Raw genomic sequence first — 26,202 nt, 5'->3', positions numbered from 1 at the left:
GGTACACAGTATATACAGTATGCCCCGTGTATACACTAGAGGCAGGGTACGCAGTATATACAGTATGTCCTGTGTATGATATTAGAGGCAGGGTACACAGTATATACAGTAAGTCCCATGTATGATATTAGAGGCAGGGTACACAGCATATACAGTAGGTCCCGTGTATATTAGAGGCAGGGTACGCAGTATATACAGTATACCCGTGTATACACTAGAGGCAGGGTACGCAGTATATACAGTATGTCCTGTGTATAATATTAGAGGCAGGGTACACAGTATATACAGTATGTCCTGTGTATGATATTAGAGGCAGGGTACACAGTATATACAGTATGTCCTGTGTATGATATTAGAGGCAGGGTACGCAGCATATACAGTAGGTCCCGTGTATATTAGAGGCAGGGTACACAGTATATACAGTATGCCCCGTGTATACACTAGAGGCAGGGTACGCAGTATATACAGTATGTCCTGTGTATGATATTAGAGGCAGGGTACACAGTATATACAGTATGTCCTGTGTATGATATTAGAGGCAGGGTACGCAGTATATACAGTATGCCCCGTGTATGATATTAGAGGCAGAGTACGCAGTATATACAGTATGTCCTGTGTATGATATTAGAGGCAGGGTACGCAGTATATACAGTATGTCCCGTGTATGATATTAGAGGCAGGGTACGCAGTATATACGGTATGTCCCGTGTATGATATTAGAGGCGGGGTACGCAGTATATACGGTATGTCCCGTGTATGATATTAGAGGCAGGGTACGCAGTATATACAGTATGTCCTGTGTATGATATTAGAGGCAGGGTACGCAGTATATACAGTATGTCCTGTGTATGATATTAGAGGCAGGGTACACAGTATATACAGTATGTCCCGTGTATGATATTAGAGGCAGGGTACGCAGTATATACAGTATGTCCCGTGTATGATATTAGAGGCGGGGTACGCAGTATATACAGTATGTCCCGGGTATGATATTAGAGGCAGGGTACGCAGTATATACAGTATATCCCGTGTATGATATTAGAGGCTGGGTACGCAGTATATACAGTATGTCCCGTGTATGATATTAGAGGCAGGGTAAGCAGTATATACAGTATGTCCTGTGTATGATATTAGAGGCAGGGTACACAGTATATACAGTATGTCCTGTGTATGATATTAGAGGCAGGGTACACAGTATATACAGTATGTCCCGTGTATGATATTAGAGGCAGGGTACGCAGTATATACAGTATGTCCCGTGTATGATACTAGAGGCAGGGTACACAGTATATACAGTATGTCCTGTGTATGATATTAGAGGCAGGGTACACAGTATATACAGTATATCCCGTGTATGATATTAGAGGCAGGGTACGCAGTATATACAGTATGTCCCGTGTATGATATTAGAGGCAGGGTACACAGTATATACAGTATGCCCCGTGTATACACTAGAGGCAGGGTACGCAGTATATACAGTATGTCCTGTGTATGATATTAGAGGCAGGGTACGCAGTATATACAATATGCCCCGTGTATGATATTAGAGGCAGGGTACACAGTATATACAGTAAGTCCCATGTATGATATTAGAGGCAGGGTACACAGCATATACAGTAGGTCCCGTGTATATTAGAGGCAGGGTACACAGTATATACAGTATGTCCTGTGTATGATATTAGAGGCAGGGTACACAGTATATACAGTATGTCCTGTGTATGATATTAGAGGCAGGGTACGCAGTATATACAGTATGTCCTGTGTATGATATTAGAGGCAGGGTACACAGTATATACAGTATGTCCTGTGTATGATATTAGAGGCAGAGTACGCAGTATATACAGTATGTCCTGTGTATGATATTAGAGGCAGGGTACGCAGTATATACAGTATGCCCCGTGTATGATATTAGAGGCAGAGTACGCAGTATATACAGTATGTCCTGTGTATGATATTAGAGGCAGGGTACGCAGTATATACAGTATGTCCCGTGTATGATATTAGAGGCGGGGTACGCAGTATATACGGTTTGTCCCGTGTATGATATTAGAGGCAGGGTACGCAGTATATACAGTATGTCCTGTGTATGATATTAGAGGCAGGGTACACAGTATATACAGTATGTCCCGTGTATGATATTAGAGGCAGGGTACGCAGTATATACAGTATGTCCCGTGTATGATATTAGAGGCGGGGTACGCAGTATATACAGTATGTCCCGGGTATGATATTAGAGGCAGGGTACGCAGTATATACAGTATATCCCGTGTATGATATTAGAGGCTGGGTACGCAGTATATACAGTATGTCCCGTGTATGATATTAGAGGCAGGGTACGCAGTATATACAGTATGTCCTGTGTATGATATTAGAGGCAGGGTACACAGTATATACAGTATGTCCTGTGTATGATATTAGAGGCAGGGTACACAGTATATACAGTATGTCCCGTGTATGATATTAGAGGCAGGGTACGCAGTATATACAGTATGTCCCATGTATGATACTAGAGGCAGGGTACACAGTATATACAGTATGTCCTGTGTATGATATTAGAGGCAGGGTACACAGTATATACAGTAAGTCCCATGTATGATATTAGAGGCAGGGTACACAGCATATACAGTAGGTCCCGTGTATATTAGAGGCAGGGTACGCAGTATATACAGTATACCCGTGTATACACTAGAGGCAGGGTACGCAGTATATACAGTATGTCCTGTGTATAATATTAGAGGCAGGGTACACAGTATATACAGTATGTCCTGTGTATGATATTAGAGGCAGGGTACACAGTATATACAGTATGTCCTGTGTATGATATTAGAGGCAGGGTACGCAGCATATACAGTAGGTCCCGTGTATATTAGAGGCAGGGTACACAGTATATACAGTATGCCCCGTGTATACACTAGAGGCAGGGTACGCAGTATATACAGTATGTCCTGTGTATGATATTAGAGGCAGGGTACACAGTATATACAGTATGTCCTGTGTATGATATTAGAGGCAGGGTACGCAGTATATACAGTATGCCCCGTGTATGATATTAGAGGCAGAGTACGCAGTATATACAGTATGTCCTGTGTATGATATTAGAGGCAGGGTACGCAGTATATACAGTATGTCCCGTGTATGATATTAGAGGCAGGGTACGCAGTATATACGGTATGTCCCGTGTATGATATTAGAGGCGGGGTACGCAGTATATACGGTATGTCCCGTGTATGATATTAGAGGCAGGGTACGCAGTATATACAGTATGTCCTGTGTATGATATTAGAGGCAGGGTACACAGTATATACAGTATGTCCCGTGTATGATATTAGAGGCAGGGTACGCAGTATATACAGTATGTCCCGTGTATGATATTAGAGGCGGGGTACGCAGTATATACAGTATGTCCCGGGTATGATATTAGAGGCAGGGTACGCAGTATATACAGTATATCCCGTGTATGATATTAGAGGCTCGGTACGCAGTATATACAGTATGTCCCGTGTATGATATTAGAGGCAGGGTACGCAGTATATACAGTATGTCCTGTGTATGATATTAGAGGCAGGGTACACAGTATATACAGTATGTCCTGTGTATGATATTAGAGGCAGGGTACACAGTATATACAGTATGTCCCGTGTATGATATTAGAGGCAGGGTACGCAGTATATACAGTATGTCCCGTGTATGATACTAGAGGCAGGGTACACAGTATATACAGTATGTCCTGTGTATGATATTAGAGGCAGGGTACACAGTATATACAGTATATCCCGTGTATGATATTAGAGGCAGGGTACGCAGTATATACAGTATGTCCCGTGTATGATATTAGAGGCAGGGTACACAGTATATACAGTATGCCCCGTGTATACACTAGAGGCAGGGTACGCAGTATATACAGTATGTCCTGTGTATGATATTAGAGGCAGGGTACGCAGTATATACAATATGCCCCGTGTATGATATTAGAGGCAGGGTACACAGTATATACAGTAAGTCCCATGTATGATATTAGAGGCAGGGTACACAGCATATACAGTAGGTCCCGTGTATATTAGAGGCAGGGTACACAGTATATACAGTATGTCCTGTGTATGATATTAGAGGCAGGGTACACAGTATATACAGTATGTCCTGTGTATGATATTAGAGGCAGGGTACGCAGTATATACAGTATGTCCTGTGTATGATATTAGAGGCAGGGTACACAGTATATACAGTATGTCCTGTGTATGATATTAGAGGCAGAGTACGCAGTATATACAGTATGTCCTGTGTATGATATTAGAGGCAGGGTACGCAGTATATACAGTATGCCCCGTGTATGATATTAGAGGCAGGGTACGCAGTATATACAGTATGTCCCGTGTATGATATTAGAGGCGGGGTACGCAGTATATACGGTTTGTCCCGTGTATGATATTAGAGGCAGGGTACGCAGTATATACAGTATGTCCTGTGTATGATATTAGAGGCAGGGTACGCAGTATATACAGTATGTCCTGTGTATGATATTAGAGGCAGGGTACACAGTATATACAGTATGTCCCGTGTATGATATTAGAGGCAGGGTACGCAGTATATACAGTATGTCCCGTGTATGATATTAGAGGCGGGGTACGCAGTATATACAGTATGTCCCGGGTATGATATTAGAGGCAGGGTACGCAGTATATACAGTATATCCCGTGTATGATATTAGAGGCTGGGTACGCAGTATATACAGTATGTCCCGTGTATGATATTAGAGGCAGGGTACGCAGTATATACAGTATGTCCTGTGTATGATATTAGAGGCAGGGTACACAGTATATACAGTATGTCCTGTGTATGATATTAGAGGCAGGGTACACAGTATATACAGTATGTCCCGTGTATGATATTAGAGGCAGGGTACGCAGTATATACAGTATGTCCCATGTATGATACTAGAGGCAGGGTACACAGTATATACAGTATGTCCTGTGTATGATATTAGAGGCAGGGTACGCAGTATATACAGTATGTCCCGTGTATGATATTAGAGGCAGGGTACACAGTATATACAGTATGTCCTGTGTATGATATTAGAGGCAGGGTACGCAGTATATACAGTATGTCCTGTGTATGATATTAGAGGCAGGGTACGCAGTATATACAGTATGTCCTGTGTATTAGAGGCAGGGTACGCAGTATATACAGTATGTCCTGTGTATGATATTAGAGGCAGGGTACACAGTATATACAGTATGTCCTGTGTATGATATTAGAGGCAGGGTACGCAGTATATACAGTATGTCCTGTGTATTAGAGGCAGGGTACACAGTATATACAGTATGTCCTGTGTATGATATTAGAGGCAGGGTACGCAGTATATACAGTATGTCCTGTGTATTAGAGGCAGGGTACGCAGTATATACAGTATGTCCTGTGTATGATATTAGAGGCAGGGTACGCAGTATATACAGTATGTCCTGTGTATGATATTAGAGGCAGGGTACACAGTATATACAGTATGTCCCGTGTATATTAGAGGCAGGGTACACAGTATATACAGTATGTCCCGTGTATATTGGAGGCAGGGTACACCGTATATACAGTATGTCCCGTGTATATTAGAGGCAGGGTACACAGTATATACAGTATGTCCCGTGTATATTAGAGGCAGAGTACACAGTATATACAGTATGTCCCGTGTATATTGGAGGCAGGGTACACAGTATATACAGTATGCCCCGTGTATGATATTAGAGGCAGGGTACGCAGTATATACAGTATGTCCCGTGTATATTGGAGGCAGGGTACACAGCATATACAGTAGGTCCCGTGTATATTAGAGGCAGGGTACACAGTATATACAGTATGTCCTGTGTATGATATTAGAGGCAGGGTACACAGTATATACAGTATGTCCTGTGTATGATATTAGAGGCAGGGTACGCAGTATATACAGTATGTCCTGTGTATGATATTAGAGGCAGGGTACACAGTATATACAGTATGTCCTGTGTATGATATTAGAGGCAGAGTACGCAGTATATACAGTATGTCCTGTGTATGATATTAGAGGCAGGGTACGCAGTATATACAGTATGCCCCGTGTATGATATTAGAGGCAGAGTACGCAGTATATACAGTATGTCCTGTGTATGATATTAGAGGCAGGGTACGCAGTATATACAGTATGTCCCGTGTATGATATTAGAGGCGGGGTACGCAGTATATACGGTATGTCCCGTGTATGATATTAGAGGCAGGGTACGCAGTATATACAGTATGTCCTGTGTATGATATTAGAGGCAGGGTACGCAGTATATACAGTATGTCCTGTGTATGATATTAGAGGCAGGGTACACAGTATATACAGTATGTCCCGTGTATGATATTAGAGGCGGGGTACGCAGTATATACAGTATGTCCCGGGTATGATATTAGAGGCAGGGTACGCAGTATATACAGTATATCCCGTGTATGATATTAGAGGCTGGGTACGCAGTATATACAGTATGTCCCGTGTATGATATTAGAGGCAGGGTACGCAGTATATACAGTATGTCCTGTGTATGATATTAGAGGCAGGGTACACAGTATATACAGTATGTCCTGTGTATGATATTAGAGGCAGGGTACACAGTATATACAGTATGTCCCGTGTATGATATTAGAGGCAGGGTACGCAGTATATACAGTATGTCCCATGTATGATACTAGAGGCAGGGTACACAGTATATACAGTATGTCCTGTGTATGATATTAGAGGCAGGGTACGCAGTATATACAGTATGTCCCGTGTATGATATTAGAGGCAGGGTACACAGTATATACAGTATGTCCTGTGTATGATATTAGAGGCAGGGTACGCAGTATATACAGTATGTCCTGTGTATGATATTAGAGGCAGGGTACGCAGTATATACAGTATGTCCTGTGTATTAGAGGCAGGGTACGCAGTATATACAGTATGTCCTGTGTATGATATTAGAGGCAGGGTACACAGTATATACAGTATGTCCTGTGTATGATATTAGAGGCAGGGTACGCAGTATATACAGTATGTCCTGTGTATTAGAGGCAGGGTACACAGTATATACAGTATGTCCTGTGTATGATATTAGAGGCAGGGTACGCAGTATATACAGTATGTCCTGTGTATTAGAGGCAGGGTACGCAGTATATACAGTATGTCCTGTGTATGATATTAGAGGCAGGGTACGCAGTATATACAGTATGTCCTGTGTATGATATTAGAGGCAGGGTACACAGTATATACAGTATGTCCCGTGTATATTAGAGGCAGGGTACACAGTATATACAGTATGTCCCGTGTATATTGGAGGCAGGGTACACCGTATATACAGTATGTCCCGTGTATATTAGAGGCAGGGTACACAGTATATACAGTATGTCCCGTGTATATTAGAGGCAGAGTACACAGTATATACAGTATGTCCCGTGTATATTGGAGGCAGGGTACACAGTATATACAGTATGCCCCGTGTATGATATTAGAGGCAGGGTACGCAGTATATACAGTATGTCCCGTGTATGATATTAGAGGCTGGGTACACAGTATATACAGTATGTCCCGTGTATGATATTAGAGGCAGGGTACACAGTATATACAGTATATCCCGTGTATGATATTAGAGGCTGGGTACACAGTATATACAGTATGTCCCGTGTATGATATTAGAGGCAGGGTACGCAGTATATACAGTATGTCCTGTGTATGATATTAGAGGCAGGGTACACAGTATATACAGTATGTCCTGTGTATGATATTAGAGGCAGGGTACACAGTATATACAGTATGTCCTGTGTATGATATTAGAGGCTGGGTACACAGTATATACAGTATGTCCCGTGTATGATATTAGAGGCAGGGTACGCAGTATATACAGTATGTCCCGTGTATGATATTAGAGGCAGGGTACGCAGTATATACAGTATATCCCGTGTATGATATTAGAGGCAGGGTACACAGTATATACAGTATGTCCCGTGTATGATATTAGAGGCGGGGTACGCAGTATATACAGTATGTCCTGTGTATGATATTAGAGGCAGGGTACGCAGTATATACAGTATGCCAAGTGTATGATATTAGAGGCAGAGTACGCAGTATATACAGTATGTCCTGTGTATGATATTAGAGGCAGGGTACGCAGTATATACAGTATGTCCCGTGTATGATATTAGAGGCGGGGTACGCAGTATATACGGTATGTCCCGTGTATGATATTAGAGGCAGGGTACGCAGTATATACAGTATGTCCTGTGTATGATATTAGAGGCAGGGTACGCAGTATATACAGTATGTCCTGTGTATGATATTAGAGGCAGGGTACACAGTATATACAGTATGTCCCGTGTATGATATTAGAGGCAGGGTACGCAGTATATACAGTATGTCCCGTGTATGATATTAGAGGCGGGGTACGCAGTATATACAGTATGTCCCGGGTATGATATTAGAGGCAGGGTACGCAGTATATACAGTATATCCCGTGTATGATATTAGAGGCTGGGTACGCAGTATATACAGTATGTCCCGTGTATGATATTAGAGGCAGGGTACGCAGTATATACAGTATGTCCTGTGTATGATATTAGAGGCAGGGTACACAGTATATACAGTATGTCCTGTGTATGATATTAGAGGCAGGGTACACAGTATATACAGTATGTCCCGTGTATGATATTAGAGGCAGGGTACGCAGTATATACAGTATGTCCTGTGTATTAGAGGCAGGGTACGCAGTATATACAGTATGTCCTGTGTATGATATTAGAGGCAGGGTACACAGTATATACAGTATGTCCTGTGTATGATATTAGAGGCAGGGTACGCAGTATATACAGTATGTCCTGTGTATTAGAGGCAGGGTACACAGTATATACAGTATGTCCTGTGTATGATATTAGAGGCAGGGTACGCAGTATATACAGTATGTCCTGTGTATTAGAGGCAGGGTACGCAGTATATACAGTATGTCCTGTGTATGATATTAGAGGCAGGGTACGCAGTATATACAGTATGTCCCGTGTATATTAGAGGCTGGGTACACAGTATATACAGTATGTCCCGTGTATGATATTAGAGGCAGGGTACGCAGTATATACAGTATGTCCCGTGTATATTAGAGGCTGGGTACACAGTATATACAGTATGTCCTGTGTATAATATTAGAGGCAGGGTACACAGTATATACAGTATGTCCTGTGTATGATATTAGAGGCAGGGTACACAGTATATACAGTATGTCCTGTGTATGATATTAGAGGCAGGGTACACAGTATATACAGTATGCCCCGTGTATGATATTAGAGGCAGGGTACACAGTATATACAGTATGCCCCGTGTATGATATTAGAGGCAGGATACACAGTATATACAGTATGTCCTGTGTATGATATTAGAGGCTGGGTACACAGTATATACAGTATGTCCCGTGTATGATATTAGAGGCTTGGTACACAGTATATACAGTATGTCCCGTGTATATTAGAGGCAGGGTACACAATATATACAGTATGTCCCGTGTATATTAGAGGCAGGGTACGCAGTATATACAGTATGTCCTGTGTATGATATTAGAGGCAGGGTACACAGTATATACAGTATGTCCCGTGTATATTAGAGGCAGGGTACACAGTATATACAGTATGTCCCGTGTATATTGGAGGCAGGGTACACCGTATATACAGTATGTCCCGTGTATATTAGAGGCAGGGTACACAGTATATACAGTATGTCCCGTGTATATTAGAGGCAGGGTACACAGTATATACAGTATGTCCCGTGTATATTGGAGGCAGGGTACACAGTATATACAGTATGCCCCGTGTATGATATTAGAGGCAGGGTACGCAGTATATACAGTATGTCCCGTGTATGATATTAGAGGCTGGGTACACAGTATATACAGTATGTCCCGTGTATGATATTAGAGGCAGGGTACACAGTATATACAGTATGTCCCGTGTATGATATTAGAGGCTGGGTACACAGTATATACAGTATGTCCCGTGTATGATATTAGAGGCAGGGTACGCAGTATATACAGTATGTCCTGTGTATGATATTAGAGGCAGGGTACACAGTATATACAGTATGTCCTGTGTATGATATTAGAGGCTGGGTACACAGTATATACAGTATGTCCCGTGTATGATATTAGAGGCAGGGTACGCAGTATATACAGTATGTCCTGTGTATGATATTAGAGGCAGGGTACGCAGTATATACAGTATATCCCGTGTATGATATTAGAGGCAGGGTACACAGTATATACAGTATGTCCCGTGTATGATATTAGAGGCGGGGTACGCAGTATATACAGTATGTCCTGTGTATGATATTAGAGGCAGGGTACGCAGTATATACAGTATGTCCCGGGTATGATATTAGAGGCAGGGTACGCAGTATATACAGTATATCCCGTGTATGATATTAGAGGCTGGGTACGCAGTATATACAGTATGTCCCGTGTATGATATTAGAGGCAGGGTACGCAGTATATACAGTATGTCCTGTGTATGATATTAGAGGCAGGGTACACAGTATATACAGTATGTCCTGTGTATGATATTAGAGGCAGGGTACACAGTATATACAGTATGTCCCGTGTATGATATTAGAGGCAGGGTACGCAGTATATACAGTATGTCCCATGTATGATACTAGAGGCAGGGTACACAGTATATACAGTATGTCCTGTGTATGATATTAGAGGCAGGGTACGCAGTATATACAGTATGTCCCGTGTATGATATTAGAGGCAGGGTACACAGTATATACAGTATGTCCTGTGTATGATATTAGAGGCAGGGTACGCAGTATATACAGTATGTCCTGTGTATGATATTAGAGGCAGGGTACGCAGTATATACAGTATGTCCTGTGTATTAGAGGCAGGGTACGCAGTATATACAGTATGTCCTGTGTATGATATTAGAGGCAGGGTACACAGTATATACAGTATGTCCTGTGTATGATATTAGAGGCAGGGTACGCAGTATATACAGTATGTCCTGTGTATGATATTAGAGGCAGGGTACGCAGTATATACAGTATGTCCCGTGTATATTAGAGGCAGGGTACGCAGTATATACAGTATGTCCTGTGTATGATATTAGAGGCAGGGTACACAGTATATACAGTATGTCCCGTGTATATTAGAGGCAGGGTACACAGTATATACAGTATGTCCCGTGTATATTGGAGGCAGGGTACACCGTATATACAGTATGTCCCGTGTATATTAGAGGCAGGGTACACAGTATATACAGTATGTCCCGTGTATATTAGAGGCAGGGTACACAGTATATACAGTATGTCCCGTGTATATTGGAGGCAGGGTACACAGTATATACAGTATGTCCCGTGTATATTAGAGGCAGGGTACACAGTATATACAGTATGTCCCGTGTATATTAGAGGCAGGGTACACAGTATATACAGTATGTCCCGTGTATATTGGAGGCAGGGTACACAGTATATACAGTATGTCCCGTGTATATTAGAGGCAGGGTACGCAGTATATACAGTATGTCCCGTGTATGATATTAGAGGCAGGGTACGCAGTATATACAGTATGTCCCGTGTATGATATTAGAGGCAGGGTACGCAGTATATACAGTATGCCCCGTGTATGATATTAGAGGCAGGGTACGCAGTATATACAGTATGTCCCGTGTATGATATTAGAGGCAGGGTACGCAGTATATACAGTATGCCCCGTGTATGATATTAGAGGCAGGGTACGCAGTATATACAGTATGTCCTGTATATTAGAGGCAGGGTACACAGTATATACAGTATGTCCCGTGTATGATATTAGAGGCAGGGTACACAGTATATACAGTATGTCCCGTGTATGATATTAGAGGCAGGGTACACAGTATATACAGTATGCCCCGTGTATGATATTAGAGGCAGGGTACACAGTATATACAGTATGTCCTGTGTATGATATTAGAGGCAGGGTACGCAGTATATACAGTATGCCCCGTGTATGATATTAGAGGCAGGGTACGCAGTATATACAGTATGTCCTGTATATTAGAGGCAGGGTACGCAGTATATACAGTATGCCCCATGTATACACTAGAGGCAGGGTACGCAGTATATACAGTATGTCCTGTGTATGATATTAGAGGCAGGGTACACAGTATATACAGTATGTCCCGTGTATGATATTAGAGGCAGGGTACACAGTATATACAGTATGTCCTGTATATTAGAGGCAGGGTACGCAGTATATACAGTATGTCCTGTATATTAGAGGCAGGGTACGCAGTATATACAGTATGCCCCGTGTATGATATCACTGTGTGTGTATGTGTCACACCCAGACAGGACCCCACTTCCGGCCATATCTCACCCCCTATTTGCCATTTGCTGTTTCGGCCAGAAATCCCACCTAGCACCGAGCAGCGTAGAGTCCGGCAGACAATGAGAGCCGCCCTGCACCGGCTCAGCACGGAGGCCGCCATGATGTGTGAGGAGGAGACGGAAGACCCGGAAGCAGTGAGTGTGGACTGGAGGAGGTGTGTCCGGTAGAGCTGCTGCTGTTACCGTCACGTCTTCGTTCTAGAGGAGAACACTATGTGAGCGACCAGAGCAGCAGTAACTGTACATCATAGCCGGAGTGACGGGGAGGAGACCACCTTCACCTATGGACAGCGGAGAGAGGAGCGATGTCATAGCAACGAACCGACACCGCTCATGAATATTAGTTACCTGACCGCGCCCATACAGTGCCCGCCACACAGATACAGTGCCCGCCACACAGATACAGTGCCTGCCACACAGATACAGTGCCTGCCACACAGATACAGTGCCTGCCACACAGATACAGTGCCTGCCACACAGATACAGTGCCTGCCACACAGATACAGTGCCCGCCACACAGATACAGTGCCGGCCACACAGATACAGTTCCCGCCACACAGATACAGTGCCCGCCATACAGATACAGTGCCTTCCACACAGATACAGTGCCTGCCACACAGATACAGTGCCCGCCACACAGATACAGTGCCCGCCACACAGATACAGTGCCCGCCACACAGATACAGTGCCTTCCACACAGATACAGTGCCCGCCACACAGATACAGTGCCCGCCACACAGATACAGTGCCCGCCACACAGATACAGTGCCCGCCATACAGATACAGTGCCTTCCACACAGATACAGTGCCTGCCACACAGATACAGTGCCTGCCATACAGATACAGTGCCTGCCACACAGATACAGTGCCTGCCATACAGATACAGTGCCCGCCACACAGATACAGTGCCCGCCATACAGATACAGTGCCTTCCACACAGATACAGTGCCTGCCACACAGATACAGTGCCTGCCACACAGATACAGTGCCCGCCACACAGATACAGTGCCCGCCATACAGATACAGTGCCTGCCATACAGATACAGTGCCTGCCACACAGATACAGTGCCTGCCATACAGATACAGTGCCTGCCACACAGATACAGTGCCTGCCACACAGATACAGTGCCTGCCATACAGATACAGTGCCTGCCACACAGATACAGTGCCTGCCACACAGATACAGTGCCCGCCACACAGATACAGTGCCCGCCATACAGATACAGTGCCCGCCACACAGATACAGTGCCTGCCACACAGATACAGTGCCTGCCACACAGATACAGTGCCTGCCATACAGATACAGTGCCTGCCACACAGATAGTGCCTGCCACACAGATACAGTGCCCGCCACACAGATACAGTGCCCGCCATACAGATACAGTGCCTTCCACACAGATACAGTGCCTTCCACACAGATACAGTGCCTGCCACACAGATACAGTGCCTGCCACACAGATACAGTGCCTTCCACACAGATACAGTGCCTTCCACACAGATACAGTGCCCGCCACACAGATACAGTGCCCGCCACACAGATACAGTGCCTGCCACACAGATACAGTGCCCGCCACACAGATACAGTGCCTGCCACACAGATACAGTGCCTGCCACACAGATACAGTGTCTGCCACACAGATACAGTGCCCGCCACACAGATACAGTGCCCGCCACACAGATACAGTGCCCGCCACACAGATACAGTGCCTGCCACACAGATACAGTGCCTGCCACACAGATACAGTGTCTGCCACACAGATACAGTGCCTGCCACACAGATACAGTGCCTGCCATACAGATCCAGTGCCTGCCACACAGATACAGTGCCTGCCACACAGATACAGTGCCTGCCATACAGATACAGTGCCTGCCATACAGATACAGTGTCTGCCATACAGATACAGTGCCTGCCATCCAGATACAGTGCCTGCCATCCAGATACAGTGCCTGCTACAGATACAGTGCCTGCCATACAGATACAGTGCCTGCCATACAGATACAGTGCCTGCCACACAGATACAGTGCCTTCCATACAGATACAGTGCCTGCTACAGATACAGTGCCTGCCACACAGATACAGTGCCTGCCACACAGATACAGTGCCTTCCATACAGATACAGTGCCTGCTACAGATACAGTGCCTGCCATACAGATACAGTGCCTGCCATACAGATACAGTGCCTGCCATACAGATACAGTGCCTTCCATACAGATACAGTGCCTGCCTTACAGATACAGTGCCTGCTACAGATACAGTGCCTGCCATACAGATACAGTGCCTGCTACAGATACCATGCCTGCCATACAGATACAATGCCTGCTACACAGAAACAGTGCCTGCCATACAGATACAGTGCCTGCCATACAGATACAGTGTCTGCCATACAGATACAGTGCCTGCCATACAGATACAGTGCCTGCCATCCAGATACAGTGCCTGCCACACAGATACAATGCCTGCCACACAGACACAGTGCCTTCCATACAGATACAGTGTCTGCCATACAGATACATTGCCTGCCATACAGATACATTGCCTGCCATACAGATACAGTGCCTGCCACACAGACACAGTGCCTTCCATACAGATACAGTGCCTGCCTTACAGATACAGTGCCTGCTACAGACACAGTGCCTGCCATACAGATACAGTGCCTGCCATACAGATACAGTGCCTGCCACACAGATACAGTGCCTGCCACACAGATACAGTGCCTGCCATACAGATACAGTGCCTGCCATCCAGATACCATGCCTGCCATACAGATACAGTGCCTGCCATACAGATACAGTGCCTTCCATACAGATACAGTGCCTGCCATACAGATACCATGCCTGCCATACAGATACAGTGCCTGCCACACAGATACAATGCCTGCCACACAGACACAGTACCTTCCATACAGATACAGTGTCTGCCATACATATACAGTGTCTGCCATACAGATACAGTGCCTGCCATACAGATACAGTGCCTGCCATACAGATACAGTGCCTGCTACAGAAACAGTGCCTTCCATACAGATACAGTGCCTGCCTTACAGATACAGTGCCTGCTACAGATACAGTGCCTGCCATACAGATACAGTGCCTGCCTTACAGATACAGTGCCTGCTACAGATACAGTGCCTGCCATACAGATACAGTGCCTGCTACAGATACCATGCCTGCCATACAGATACAATGCCTGCTACACAGAAACAGTGCCTTCCATACAGATACAGTGCCTGCTACAGATACAGTGCCTGCCATACAGATACAGTGCCTGCTACAGATACCATGCCTGCCATACAGATACAGTGCCTGCCACACAGATACAGTGCCTGCCATACAGATACAGTGCCTGCCATACAGATACAGTGTCTGCCATACAGATACAGTGCCTGCCATCCAGATACAGTGCCTGCCACACAGATACAATGCCTGCCACACAGACACAGTGCCTTCCATACAGATACAGTGTCTGCCATACAGATACAGTGCCTGCTACAGATACAGTGCCTGCCATACAGATACAGTGCCTGCCATACAGATACAGTGCCTGCCACACAGATACAGTGCCTGCCACACAGATACAGTGTCTGCCATACAGATACAGTGCCTGCCATACAGATACCATGCCTGCCATACAGATACAGTGCCTGCCATACAGATACAGTGCCTGCCATACAGATACAGTGCCTTCCATACAGATACAGTGCCTGCCATCCAGATACCATGCCTGCCATACAGATACAGTGCCTGCCACACAGATACAATGCCTGCCACACAGACACAGTGCCTTCCATACAGATACAGTGTCTGCCATACATATACAGTGTCTGCCATACAGATACAGTGCCTGCCATACAGATACAGTGCCTGCCATACAGATACAGTGTCTGCCATACAGATACAGTGCCTGCCATACAGATACAGTGTCTGCCATACAGATACATTGCCTGCCATACAGATACAGTGCCTTCCATACAGATACAGTGCCTGCTATCGAGATACCATGCCTGCCATCCAGATACCATGCCTGCCATACAGATACAGTGCCTGCCACACAGATACAATGCCTGCCACACAGACACAGTGTCTTCCATACAGATACAGTGTCTGCCATACATATACAGTGCCTGCCATACAGATACAGTGCCTGCCATACAGATACAGTGCCTGCCACACAGATACAATGCCTGCCATACAGATACAGTGCCTGCCATACAGATACAGTGTCTGCCATACAGATACAGTGCCTGACATACAGATACAGTGTCTGCCATACAGATACAGTGTCTGCCATACAGATACAGTGCCTGCCATTCAGATACAGTGCCTTCCATACAGATAGAGTGCCTGTCATACAGATACAGTGCCTGCCATACAGATACAGTGCCTTCCATACAGATACAGTGCCTGCCATACAGATACAGTGCCTGCCATACAGATACAGTGCTTGCCACACAGATACAGTGCCTTCCATACAGATACGGTGCCTGCCACACAGATACGGTGCCTGCCACACAGATACGGTGCCTGCCACACAGATACAGTGCCTGCCATACAGATACAGTGCCTGCCATACAGATACAGTGCCTGCCTTACAGATACAGTGCCTGCCACAGATACAATGCCTGCCACACAGACACAGTGCCTTCCATACAGATACAGTGCCTGCCTTACAGATACAGTGCCTGCTACAGATACAGTGCCTGCCATACAGATACAGTGTTTGCCATACAGATACAGTGCCTGCCATACAGATACAGTGCCTGCCATACAGATACAGTGCCTGCCTTACAGATACAATGCCTGCTACACAGAAACAGTGCCTTCCATACAGATACAGTGCCTGCCATACAGATACAGTGCCTGCCATACAGATAACATGCCTGCCATACAGATACAGTGCCTGCCACACAGATACAGTGCCTGCCACACAGATACAGTGTCTGCCACACAGATACAGTGCCCGCCACACAGATACAGTGCCCGCCACACAGATACAGTGCCCGCCACACAGATACAGTGCCTGCCACACAGATACAGTGCCTGCCACACAGATACAGTGTCTGCCACACAGATACAGTGCCTGCCACACAGATACAGTGCCTGCCATACAGATCCAGTGCCTGCCACACAGATACAGTGCCTGCCACACAGATACAGTGCCTGCCATACAGATACAGTGCCTGCCATACAGATACAGTGTCTGCCATACAGATACAGTGCCTGCCATCCAGATACAGTGCCTGCCATCCAGATACAGTGCCTGCTACAGATACAGTGCCTGCCATACAGATACAGTGCCTGCCATACAGATACAGTGCCTGCCACACAGATACAGTGCCTTCCATACAGATACAGTGCCTGCTACAGATACAGTGCCTGCCACACAGATACAGTGCCTGCCACACAGATACAGTGCCTTCCACACAGATACAGTGCCTGCTACAGATACAGTGCCTGCCATACAGATACAGTGCCTGCCATACAGATACAGTGCCTGCCATACAGATACAGTGCCTTCCATACAGATACAGTGCCTGCCTTACAGATACAGTGCCTGCTACAGATACAGTGCCTGCCATACAGATACAGTGCCTGCTACAGATACCATGCCTGCCATACAGATACAATGCCTGCTACACAGAAACAGTGCCTGCCATACAGATACAGTGCCTGCCATACAGATACAGTGTCTGCCATACAGATACAGTGCCTGCCATACAGATACAGTGCCTGCCATCCAGATACAGTGCCTGCCACACAGATACAATGCCTGCCACACAGACACAGTGCCTTCCATACAGATACAGTGTCTGCCATACAGATACATTGCCTGCCATACAGATACAGTGCCTGCCACACAGACACAGTGCCTTCCATACAGATACAGTGCCTGCCTTACAGATACAGTGCCTGCTACAGACACAGTGCCTGCCATACAGATACAGTGCCTGCCATACAGATACAGTGCCTGCCACACAGATACAGTGCCTGCCACACAGATACAGTGCCTGCCATACAGATACAGTGCCTGCCATCCAGATACCATGCCTGCCATACAGATACAGTGCCTGCCATACAGATACAGTGCCTTCCATACAGATACAGTGCCTGCCATACAGATACCATGCCTGCCATACAGATACAGTGCCTGCCACACAGATACAATGCCTGCCACACAGACACAGTACCTTCCATACAGATACAGTGTCTGCCATACATATACAGTGTCTGCCATACAGATACAGTGCCTGCCATACAGATACAGTGCCTGCCATACAGATACAGTGCCTGCTACAGAAACAGTGCCTTCCATACAGATACAGTGCCTGCCTTTCAGATACAGTGCCTGCTACAGATACAGTGCCTGCCATACAGATACAGTGCCTGCCTTACAGATACAGTGCCTGCTACAGATACAGTGCCTGCCATACAGATACAGTGCCTGCTACAGATACCATGCCTGCCATACAGATACAATGCCTGCTACACAGAAACAGTGCCTTCCATACAGATACAGTGCCTGCTACAGATACAGTGCCTGCCATACAGATACAGTGCCTGCTACAGATACCATGCCTGCCATACAGATACAGTGCCTGCCACACAGATACAGTGCCTGCCATACAGATACAGTGCCTGCCATACAGATACAGTGTCTGCCATACAGATACAGTGCCTGCCATCCAGATACAGTGCCTGCCACACAGATACAATGCCTGCCACACAGACACAGTGCCTTCCATACAGATACAGTGTCTGCCATACAGATACAGTGCCTGCTACAGATACAGTGCCTGCCATACAGATACAGTGCCTGCCATACAGATACAGTGCCTGCCACACAGATACAGTGCCTGCCACACAGATACAGTGTCTGCCATACAGATACAGTGCCTGCCATACAGATACCATGCCTGCCATACAGATACAGTGCCTGCCATACAGATACAGTGCCTGCCATACAGATACAGTGCCTTCCATACAGATACAGTGCCTGCCATCCAGATACCATGCCTGCCATACAGATACAGTGCCTGCCACACAGATACAATGCCTGCCACACAGACACAGTGCCTTCCATACAGATACAGTGTCTGCCATACATATACAGTGTCTGCCATACAGATACAGTGCCTGCCATACAGATACAGTGCCTGCCATACAGATACAGTGTCTGCCATACAGATACAGTGCCTGCCATACAGATACAGTGTCTGCCATACAGATACATTGCCTGCCATACAGATACAGTGCCTTCCATACAGATACAGTGCCTGCTATCGAGATACCATGCCTGCCATCCAGATACCATGCCTGCCATACAGATACAGTGCCTGCCACACAGATACAATGCCTGCCACACAGACACAGTGTCTTCCATACAGATACAGTGTCTGCCATACATATACAGTGCCTGCCATACAGATACAGTGCCTGCCATACAGATACAGTGCCTGCCACACAGATACAATGCCTGCCATACAGATACAGTGCCTGCCATACAGATACAGTGTCTGCCATACAGATACAGTGCCTGACATACAGATACAGTGTCTGCCATACAGATACAGTGTCTGCCATACAGATACAGTGCCTGCCATTCAGATACAGTGCCTTCCATACAGATAGAGTGCCTGTCATACAGATACAGTGCCTGCCATACAGATACAGTGCCTTCCATACAGATACAGTGCCTGCCATACAGATACAGTGCCTGCCATACAGATACAGTGCTTGCCACACAGATACAGTGCCTTCCATACAGATACGGTGCCTGCCACACAGATACGGTGCCTGCCACACAGATACGGTGCCTGCCACACAGATACAGTGCCTGCCATACAGATACAGTGCCTGCCATACAGATACAGTGCCTGCCTTACAGATACAGTGCCTGCCACAGATACAATGCCTGCCACACAGACACAGTGCCTTCCATACAGATACAGTGCCTGCCTTACAGATACAGTGCCTGCTACAGATACAGTGCCTGCCATACAGATACAGTGTTTGCCATACAGATACAGTGCCTGCCATACAGATACAGTGCCTGCCATACAGATACAGTGCCTGCCTTACAGATACAATGCCTGCTACACAGAAACAGTGCCTTCCATACAGATACAGTGCCTGCCATACAGATACAGTGCCTGCCATACAGATAACATGCCTGCCATACAGATACAGTGCCTGCCACACAGATACAGTGCCTGCCACACAGACACAGTGCATGCCATACAGATACAGTGCCTGCCACACAGATACATTGCCTGCCATACAGATACAGTGCCTGCCATACAGATACAGTGTCTGCCATACAGATACAGTGCCTGCCATCCAGATACAGTGCCTGCCACACAGATACAGTGCCTGCCACACAGATACAATGCCTGCCACACAGACACAGTGCCTTCCATACAGATACAGTGCCTGCCACACAGACACAGTGCCTTCCATACAGATACAGTGCCTGCCATACAGATACAGTGCATGCCATACAGATACAGTGCCTGCTACACAGATACAGTGCCTGCCATACAGATACAGTGCCTGCCATACAGATACAGTGTCTGATATACAGTGCCTGCCACAGATACAGTGCCTGCCATGCAGTGCACTGCCTGGTATACAGATACGGTGCTTGCTACACAGATACAGTACCAGGTATACAGATACAGTGCCTGCCGTACAGATACAGTGTCTGGTATACAAGTACAGTGCCTGCCATACATATACAGTGCCTGCCATACTGTGCCTGCCATACAGTGCCTGGTATACAGATTCAGTGCCTGCCACAGATACAATGCCTGCCATACAGATACAGTGCCTGCCTACAGATAAAGTGCCTGCTACAGATACAGTGCCTGCCATCCAGATATCATGCCTGCCATACAGATACAGTGCCTGCCATACAGATACAGTGTCTGCCATACAGATTGTCACGATATGGTATGAAATATCATAAGTTTAGTTCTCTTGTCAGCCCAGGATGTGGGCTAAGAAACCCCCCTTGTCTTTTACTTCACAGTTGAGCTTGCCGTGCCAATGTATGTGAGAGGGGAGTTTTATTGAAGAAAGGAATTTACGACCGGCATTTCCTGCCGGGTAAGCTCTTGTCCAGCTATCACTGGAATGGAAACTTCTAGAACACATGGAAGTTCTTTGTTCCATTTTTGTAAGATATTAGGCGAACGATTTAAAATACGAACCCCAAAATATATCATCATAATCACACTCGGAGGATCTACGCATCACTCTAAATACGGGCGTCTAACTCCATCTGGTGAAGAAGTAGGGATTTCTCTGTAAATATGTATCCCAGACAGGGCATATTTGATCTTATTAGAAAGCCCACGTTACTCCGAGATGAATGCTGGTTATGTTAGGACTATGATAGGTTCAGCAGCGGAATTACAAGTCTTAGAAAGATTTAGCTTATACTTAAGTCAGAATGCAGAGAGAGGAGGGACTGGGATAGCCAGCCTTTTTGGTGATGTCACCAGTTTAAGCTATAACTGTTTTGGCCGGACTCCAGCAGTCAGTCTGTTGCTGGAAGAACATGTGGGTCTGACCTGAAGAGCTGTACCTCATGCATTGGGATTTTTGGGAGCCCCTCCCCCTAGCATGGTGTTTGCCTGAACTGCTATGAACTAAGAACATGTGAGTTATCTTTTCTTCCTTTAATCCTTTTATTTTCATAATTACCTTGTACATATTTGCAATTGTCTCATTTGTAACATCTTTGTAAAATATTTTTATAAAAAGCACTGCCTACCTTCTGTGGGGTATATTATTTCATGCCAGTCCTTTCTCCCTGCTCTAAAAACGTACCCTAAGTCTCTTGAAGGGGAATTACGCTACTGTTCCGAACCCGTTTAATCGGAGCTGGTGGCAGCTTACCGTGTGCCGGCTTTTGGGGGGTCACTGTAGCGACTGCGGCTTGATAATTATTGTTCCTGCCTGAGTGGGAGTAGTTATCGCGTCGCTGCAGCGCGCCCAATAGCCAGTACATAGCAGGCAGCCTTTCTGGCGACTAATTACCCTAGGTGCAGTACCTAATCTGACCTGAGAGTAAGGGGGGCGCCAAAGAGCTGCAAGTGTTGAGTGAAACTGTAAGCGGGATACACAAATCCCTGCAGTTCATGGTATATTGAAGAGCAGTGGGATACCTGAAATAAGCCCCTGCTGTAAACTAAGAGGTCAATAGCCTTGTGTGGTTTTTTTATCACATTGTGGCAGTAGAGGGATAACGAGGATAAGCCCCCTGCACATGTGATAGCCGTCTGCTGGTCTAAAGTCACCCCAATCCGTGACCTAATGGTGGCAGTGGTCAGGAATCCCTGTGGCTTTTCGTGACAAACTGCGGGCCACGGCTAAGGGATCGTGACAATTGGTGATAGTCACGGTGTGAATCGTGACACAGATACAGTGCCTGCCATACAAATACAGTGCCTGCCATACCGTGCCTGCCATACAGATACAGTGTATGCCATACAGATACAGTGTCTGCCATACAGTGCCTGGTATACAGATACAGTGCCTGCCATACAGATACAGTGCCTGCCATACAGATACAGTGTCTGCTATACAGATACAGTGCCTGGTCTTCAAATACAGTGCCTGCCATACAGATAGAGTGCTTGCCACAGATACAGTGCCTGTCATACAGTGCCTGGTATACAGATACAGTGCCTGCCATACTGTGTCTGCCATACAGATACAGTGCCTGCCATACAGATACAGTGCCTGCCATATAGATACAGTGCCTGGTGTACAAGTACAGTGCCTGCCATACAGATATAGTGCCTGCCATACAGATACAGTGCCTGCGATCCAGATACCATGCCTGCCATACATATACAGTGCCTGCCATACAGATACAGTGCCTGCCACACAGATACAGTGCCTGCCACACAGATACAGTGCCTGCCACACAGATACAGTGCCTGCCACACAGATACAGTGCCTGCCATACAGATACAGTGCCTGCCACACAGATACAGTGCCTGCTACAGATACAGTGCCTGCCATACAGATACAGTGCCTACCATACAGATACAGTGCCTGCCACACACATACAGTGCCTTCTTCAGATACAGTGCCTGTCATTACAGTGCCTGCCATACAGATACAGTGCCTGTCATACAGATACAGTGCCTGCCATACTGTGCCTGTGTCACGATCCCTTAGCCGCTTCCACCAATATGTCAGGGATCCACACCGTGACCGTCACCCCTACGTCACGGATCGGGGTGACTTTAGGCCAACAGACGGCTATCACATGTGCAGGGGGGCTTATCTTCGTTATCCCCCCACTCCACAATGTGATAAAAGACACACACAAGGCTATTGACCTCTTAGTTTACAGCAGGGGCTTATTCTAGGTATCCCACTGCTCTTCAATATACCATGAACTGCAGGGACTTATGTATCCCGCTTGCAGTTCCACTTAACCCTTGCAGCTCTCTGGCGCCCCCCTTACTCTCAGGTCAGATTAGGTACTGCACCTAGGGTAATTGGTCGCCAGAAAGGCTGCCTGCTATGTACTGGCTATTGGGCACGCTGCAGCGACGCGATAAACTACTCCCGCTCAGGCAGGAACAATAATTATAAACGCCGCAGTCGCTACACATCACCCAAAAGTCTGCACACTAACGCTGCCACCAGCTCCGATTAAACGGGTCCGAAGCTAACCCAACACAGTAGCGTAATTCCCTTCAGGAGACAGGGTACGTTTAGAGCATGGAGAATGAACTAGTATGAAATATTATACTCATAAAGTTTATGCAGTGTTTATATCAAAATATTTTACAAAGATGTTACAAATGAGACAATTGCAAATATGTACAAGGTAATTATAACATAAAGAGGATTAAAGGAGAAAAGATAACACTCACATGTTCTTAGTTCATATCAGTTCAGGCAAAAACCATGCTGGTGGGCGGAGCTCCCAAAAATCCCAATGCATGAGGTACAGCTCTTCAGATCAGACTCACATGTTCTTCCAGCAACAGACTCCCTGCTTGAGTCTGGCCAAGACAGTTATAGCTCAGCTTGGTGACATCACCAAAAAGGGCTGGCTTTTCCAAACCCTCCTACCTCTTCAGTTTTACTAACTGTGCATTAAATATATCTGATGCCCGTAACTTCGCTACAGAACATGTAACAATCATACCACACCCAGCATTCATCTCGTATTATCGCTGGCATTCTAGTGAGATCAAATATGTCCTATTTGGGATGTATATTTACAGAGAAATCCCTACTTCTTTACCTGATGGAGTTAGACGCTCATGTTTAGAGTGCTGGATAGATGCTCCGATGGAGATTAAAAATATATTTTTTCGTGGTCCTATCTTAAATGGTTGGCCTAATATCTTACAAAACCAGAACAAAGGACTTTCATGATTCTGGAAGTTTCTAATCCAGTTAACGCTGGTCACTTTCCACTACAGGAAATGCCGGTCGTAAATACCTTGGCAAGGGGGATGAAGGCTTGTGAGCTGAAAGTCAGGAATGTGCAGCAAGAAGCAATAAACCCTTCTACACTCATTGACAAGACAAGCTAAAACACAGTGAAGGGGGGATCAACGCCCACCCTATGTGTGCTGGCAGAGAAACTAAACTTATGTATTTCATACCATATCGTGACACCTCCCCCTTTTGGCGTGCGCTAGGGAGGTAGAACCCCACGGAATGCCTCCATGCGCACCTCAGTAGGTTCACCCTGGCGGGACAGTCCATCTGCATTCCCATGCTCCCTGCCTGCTTTGTGTTCAATGGTGAAGTCAAATTGCTGAAGGGCAAGGCTCCAGCGTAGCAACCTGCCGTTGGTTCCACACATGGTGCTTAGCCAGCGCAGAGGGTCGTTGTCGGTCACCACGGTGAAGGTGCGACCGTACAAGTAGGGCTGCAAGCACTGCAGGGCCCAGACTATGGCCAGGCGCTCCTTCTCAACGGTGGAGTAGGCCACTTCCCTCGGCAAAAGTTTGCGGCTCAGGTACAACACGGGGTGCTCTTGGTCCTCCGAGTCAACCTGGCTGAGCACAGCACCGAGGCCAAACTTGCTGGTGTCAGTCTGTACCAAGAACGGTCGACTACTGTCGACTGCTTTCAACACAGGGGCGTTGCACAGTGCGGTTTTCAACGCCTGGAAGGCCCCCTCACAGCCATCTGTCCAGTTGACGATGTGGGGTAGCTTCTTCCTGGTGAGGTCCGTCAAAGGTTTTGCCAGGCTACTATAGTGCTGCACAAAGCGCCTATAGTACCCTGCAGTGCCCAGGAAGGACATCACCTGTTTCTTAGTCCCAGGAGTGGGCCAGTTCACGATCGCGTCCACTTTCTCAGGCTCTGGCTTCAGGGTGCCTCCGCCTACCCGGTGCCCCAGGTAGTGGACCTCCCTCATGCCCATCTGGCACTTTCCCAGCTTGATAGTCAGTCCTGCTTGGTGAAATCGCCTGAGCACCTCCTCGAGATGTGCATGTGTTCCCCCCAGGAGGGACTGAAGATGGCAATGTCATCCAAGTATGCCACTGCGTACTTCTCTAGTCCCTGAAGCAGGAGGTTGACCATCCGCTGGAAAGTGGCAGGGGCATTCTTCATGCCGAAGGGCATGACCGTGGACTCGTACAGTCCAAAGGGTGTGAAGAAGGCGGACTTCTCCTGTGCCTTGGGGCTCAGGGGAATCTGCCAGTATCCGCGAATCAGATCCATTATTGTCAGATATTTTGCGCCAGCTAACTTCTCAAGCAGCTCCTCGATGCGCGGCATTGGGTGCGCGTCAGAGGCTGTAATGGCGTTGAGCCCCCTGTAGTCCACGCAGAACC

The 26,202-nt window shown here is 46.4% G+C and overlaps 1 protein-coding gene across 2 annotated transcripts in view; it reads right to left on the bottom strand.

The window, feature by feature from the left end:
* Positions 1–12,627, bottom strand: part of MRPL42 (mitochondrial ribosomal protein L42) — a 32,567-nt gene extending 19,940 nt beyond the window's left edge. Inside the window, exon 1 of one of the 2 annotated variants that reach the window (XM_077265409.1) lies at positions 12,369–12,627. In XM_077265409.1, the coding sequence (XP_077121524.1) occupies positions 12,369–12,480 (112 nt within the window). In that variant the 5' untranslated portion in view covers positions 12,481–12,627. The remainder of the gene's footprint in view (positions 1–12,368) is intronic. The other variant, XM_077265410.1, reaches the window with a different exon arrangement.
* Between the last annotated feature and the right edge of the window lie 13,575 nt (positions 12,628–26,202).

This window comes from Ranitomeya variabilis, chromosome 5, assembly GCF_051348905.1.
Source record: "Ranitomeya variabilis isolate aRanVar5 chromosome 5, aRanVar5.hap1, whole genome shotgun sequence".
In the NCBI taxonomy this organism is placed as follows: domain Eukaryota; kingdom Metazoa; phylum Chordata; class Amphibia; order Anura; family Dendrobatidae; genus Ranitomeya; species Ranitomeya variabilis.
The sequence above is the reverse complement of the archived record's forward strand: the minus strand, read 5'-3'. Positions and strand labels throughout refer to the sequence as shown.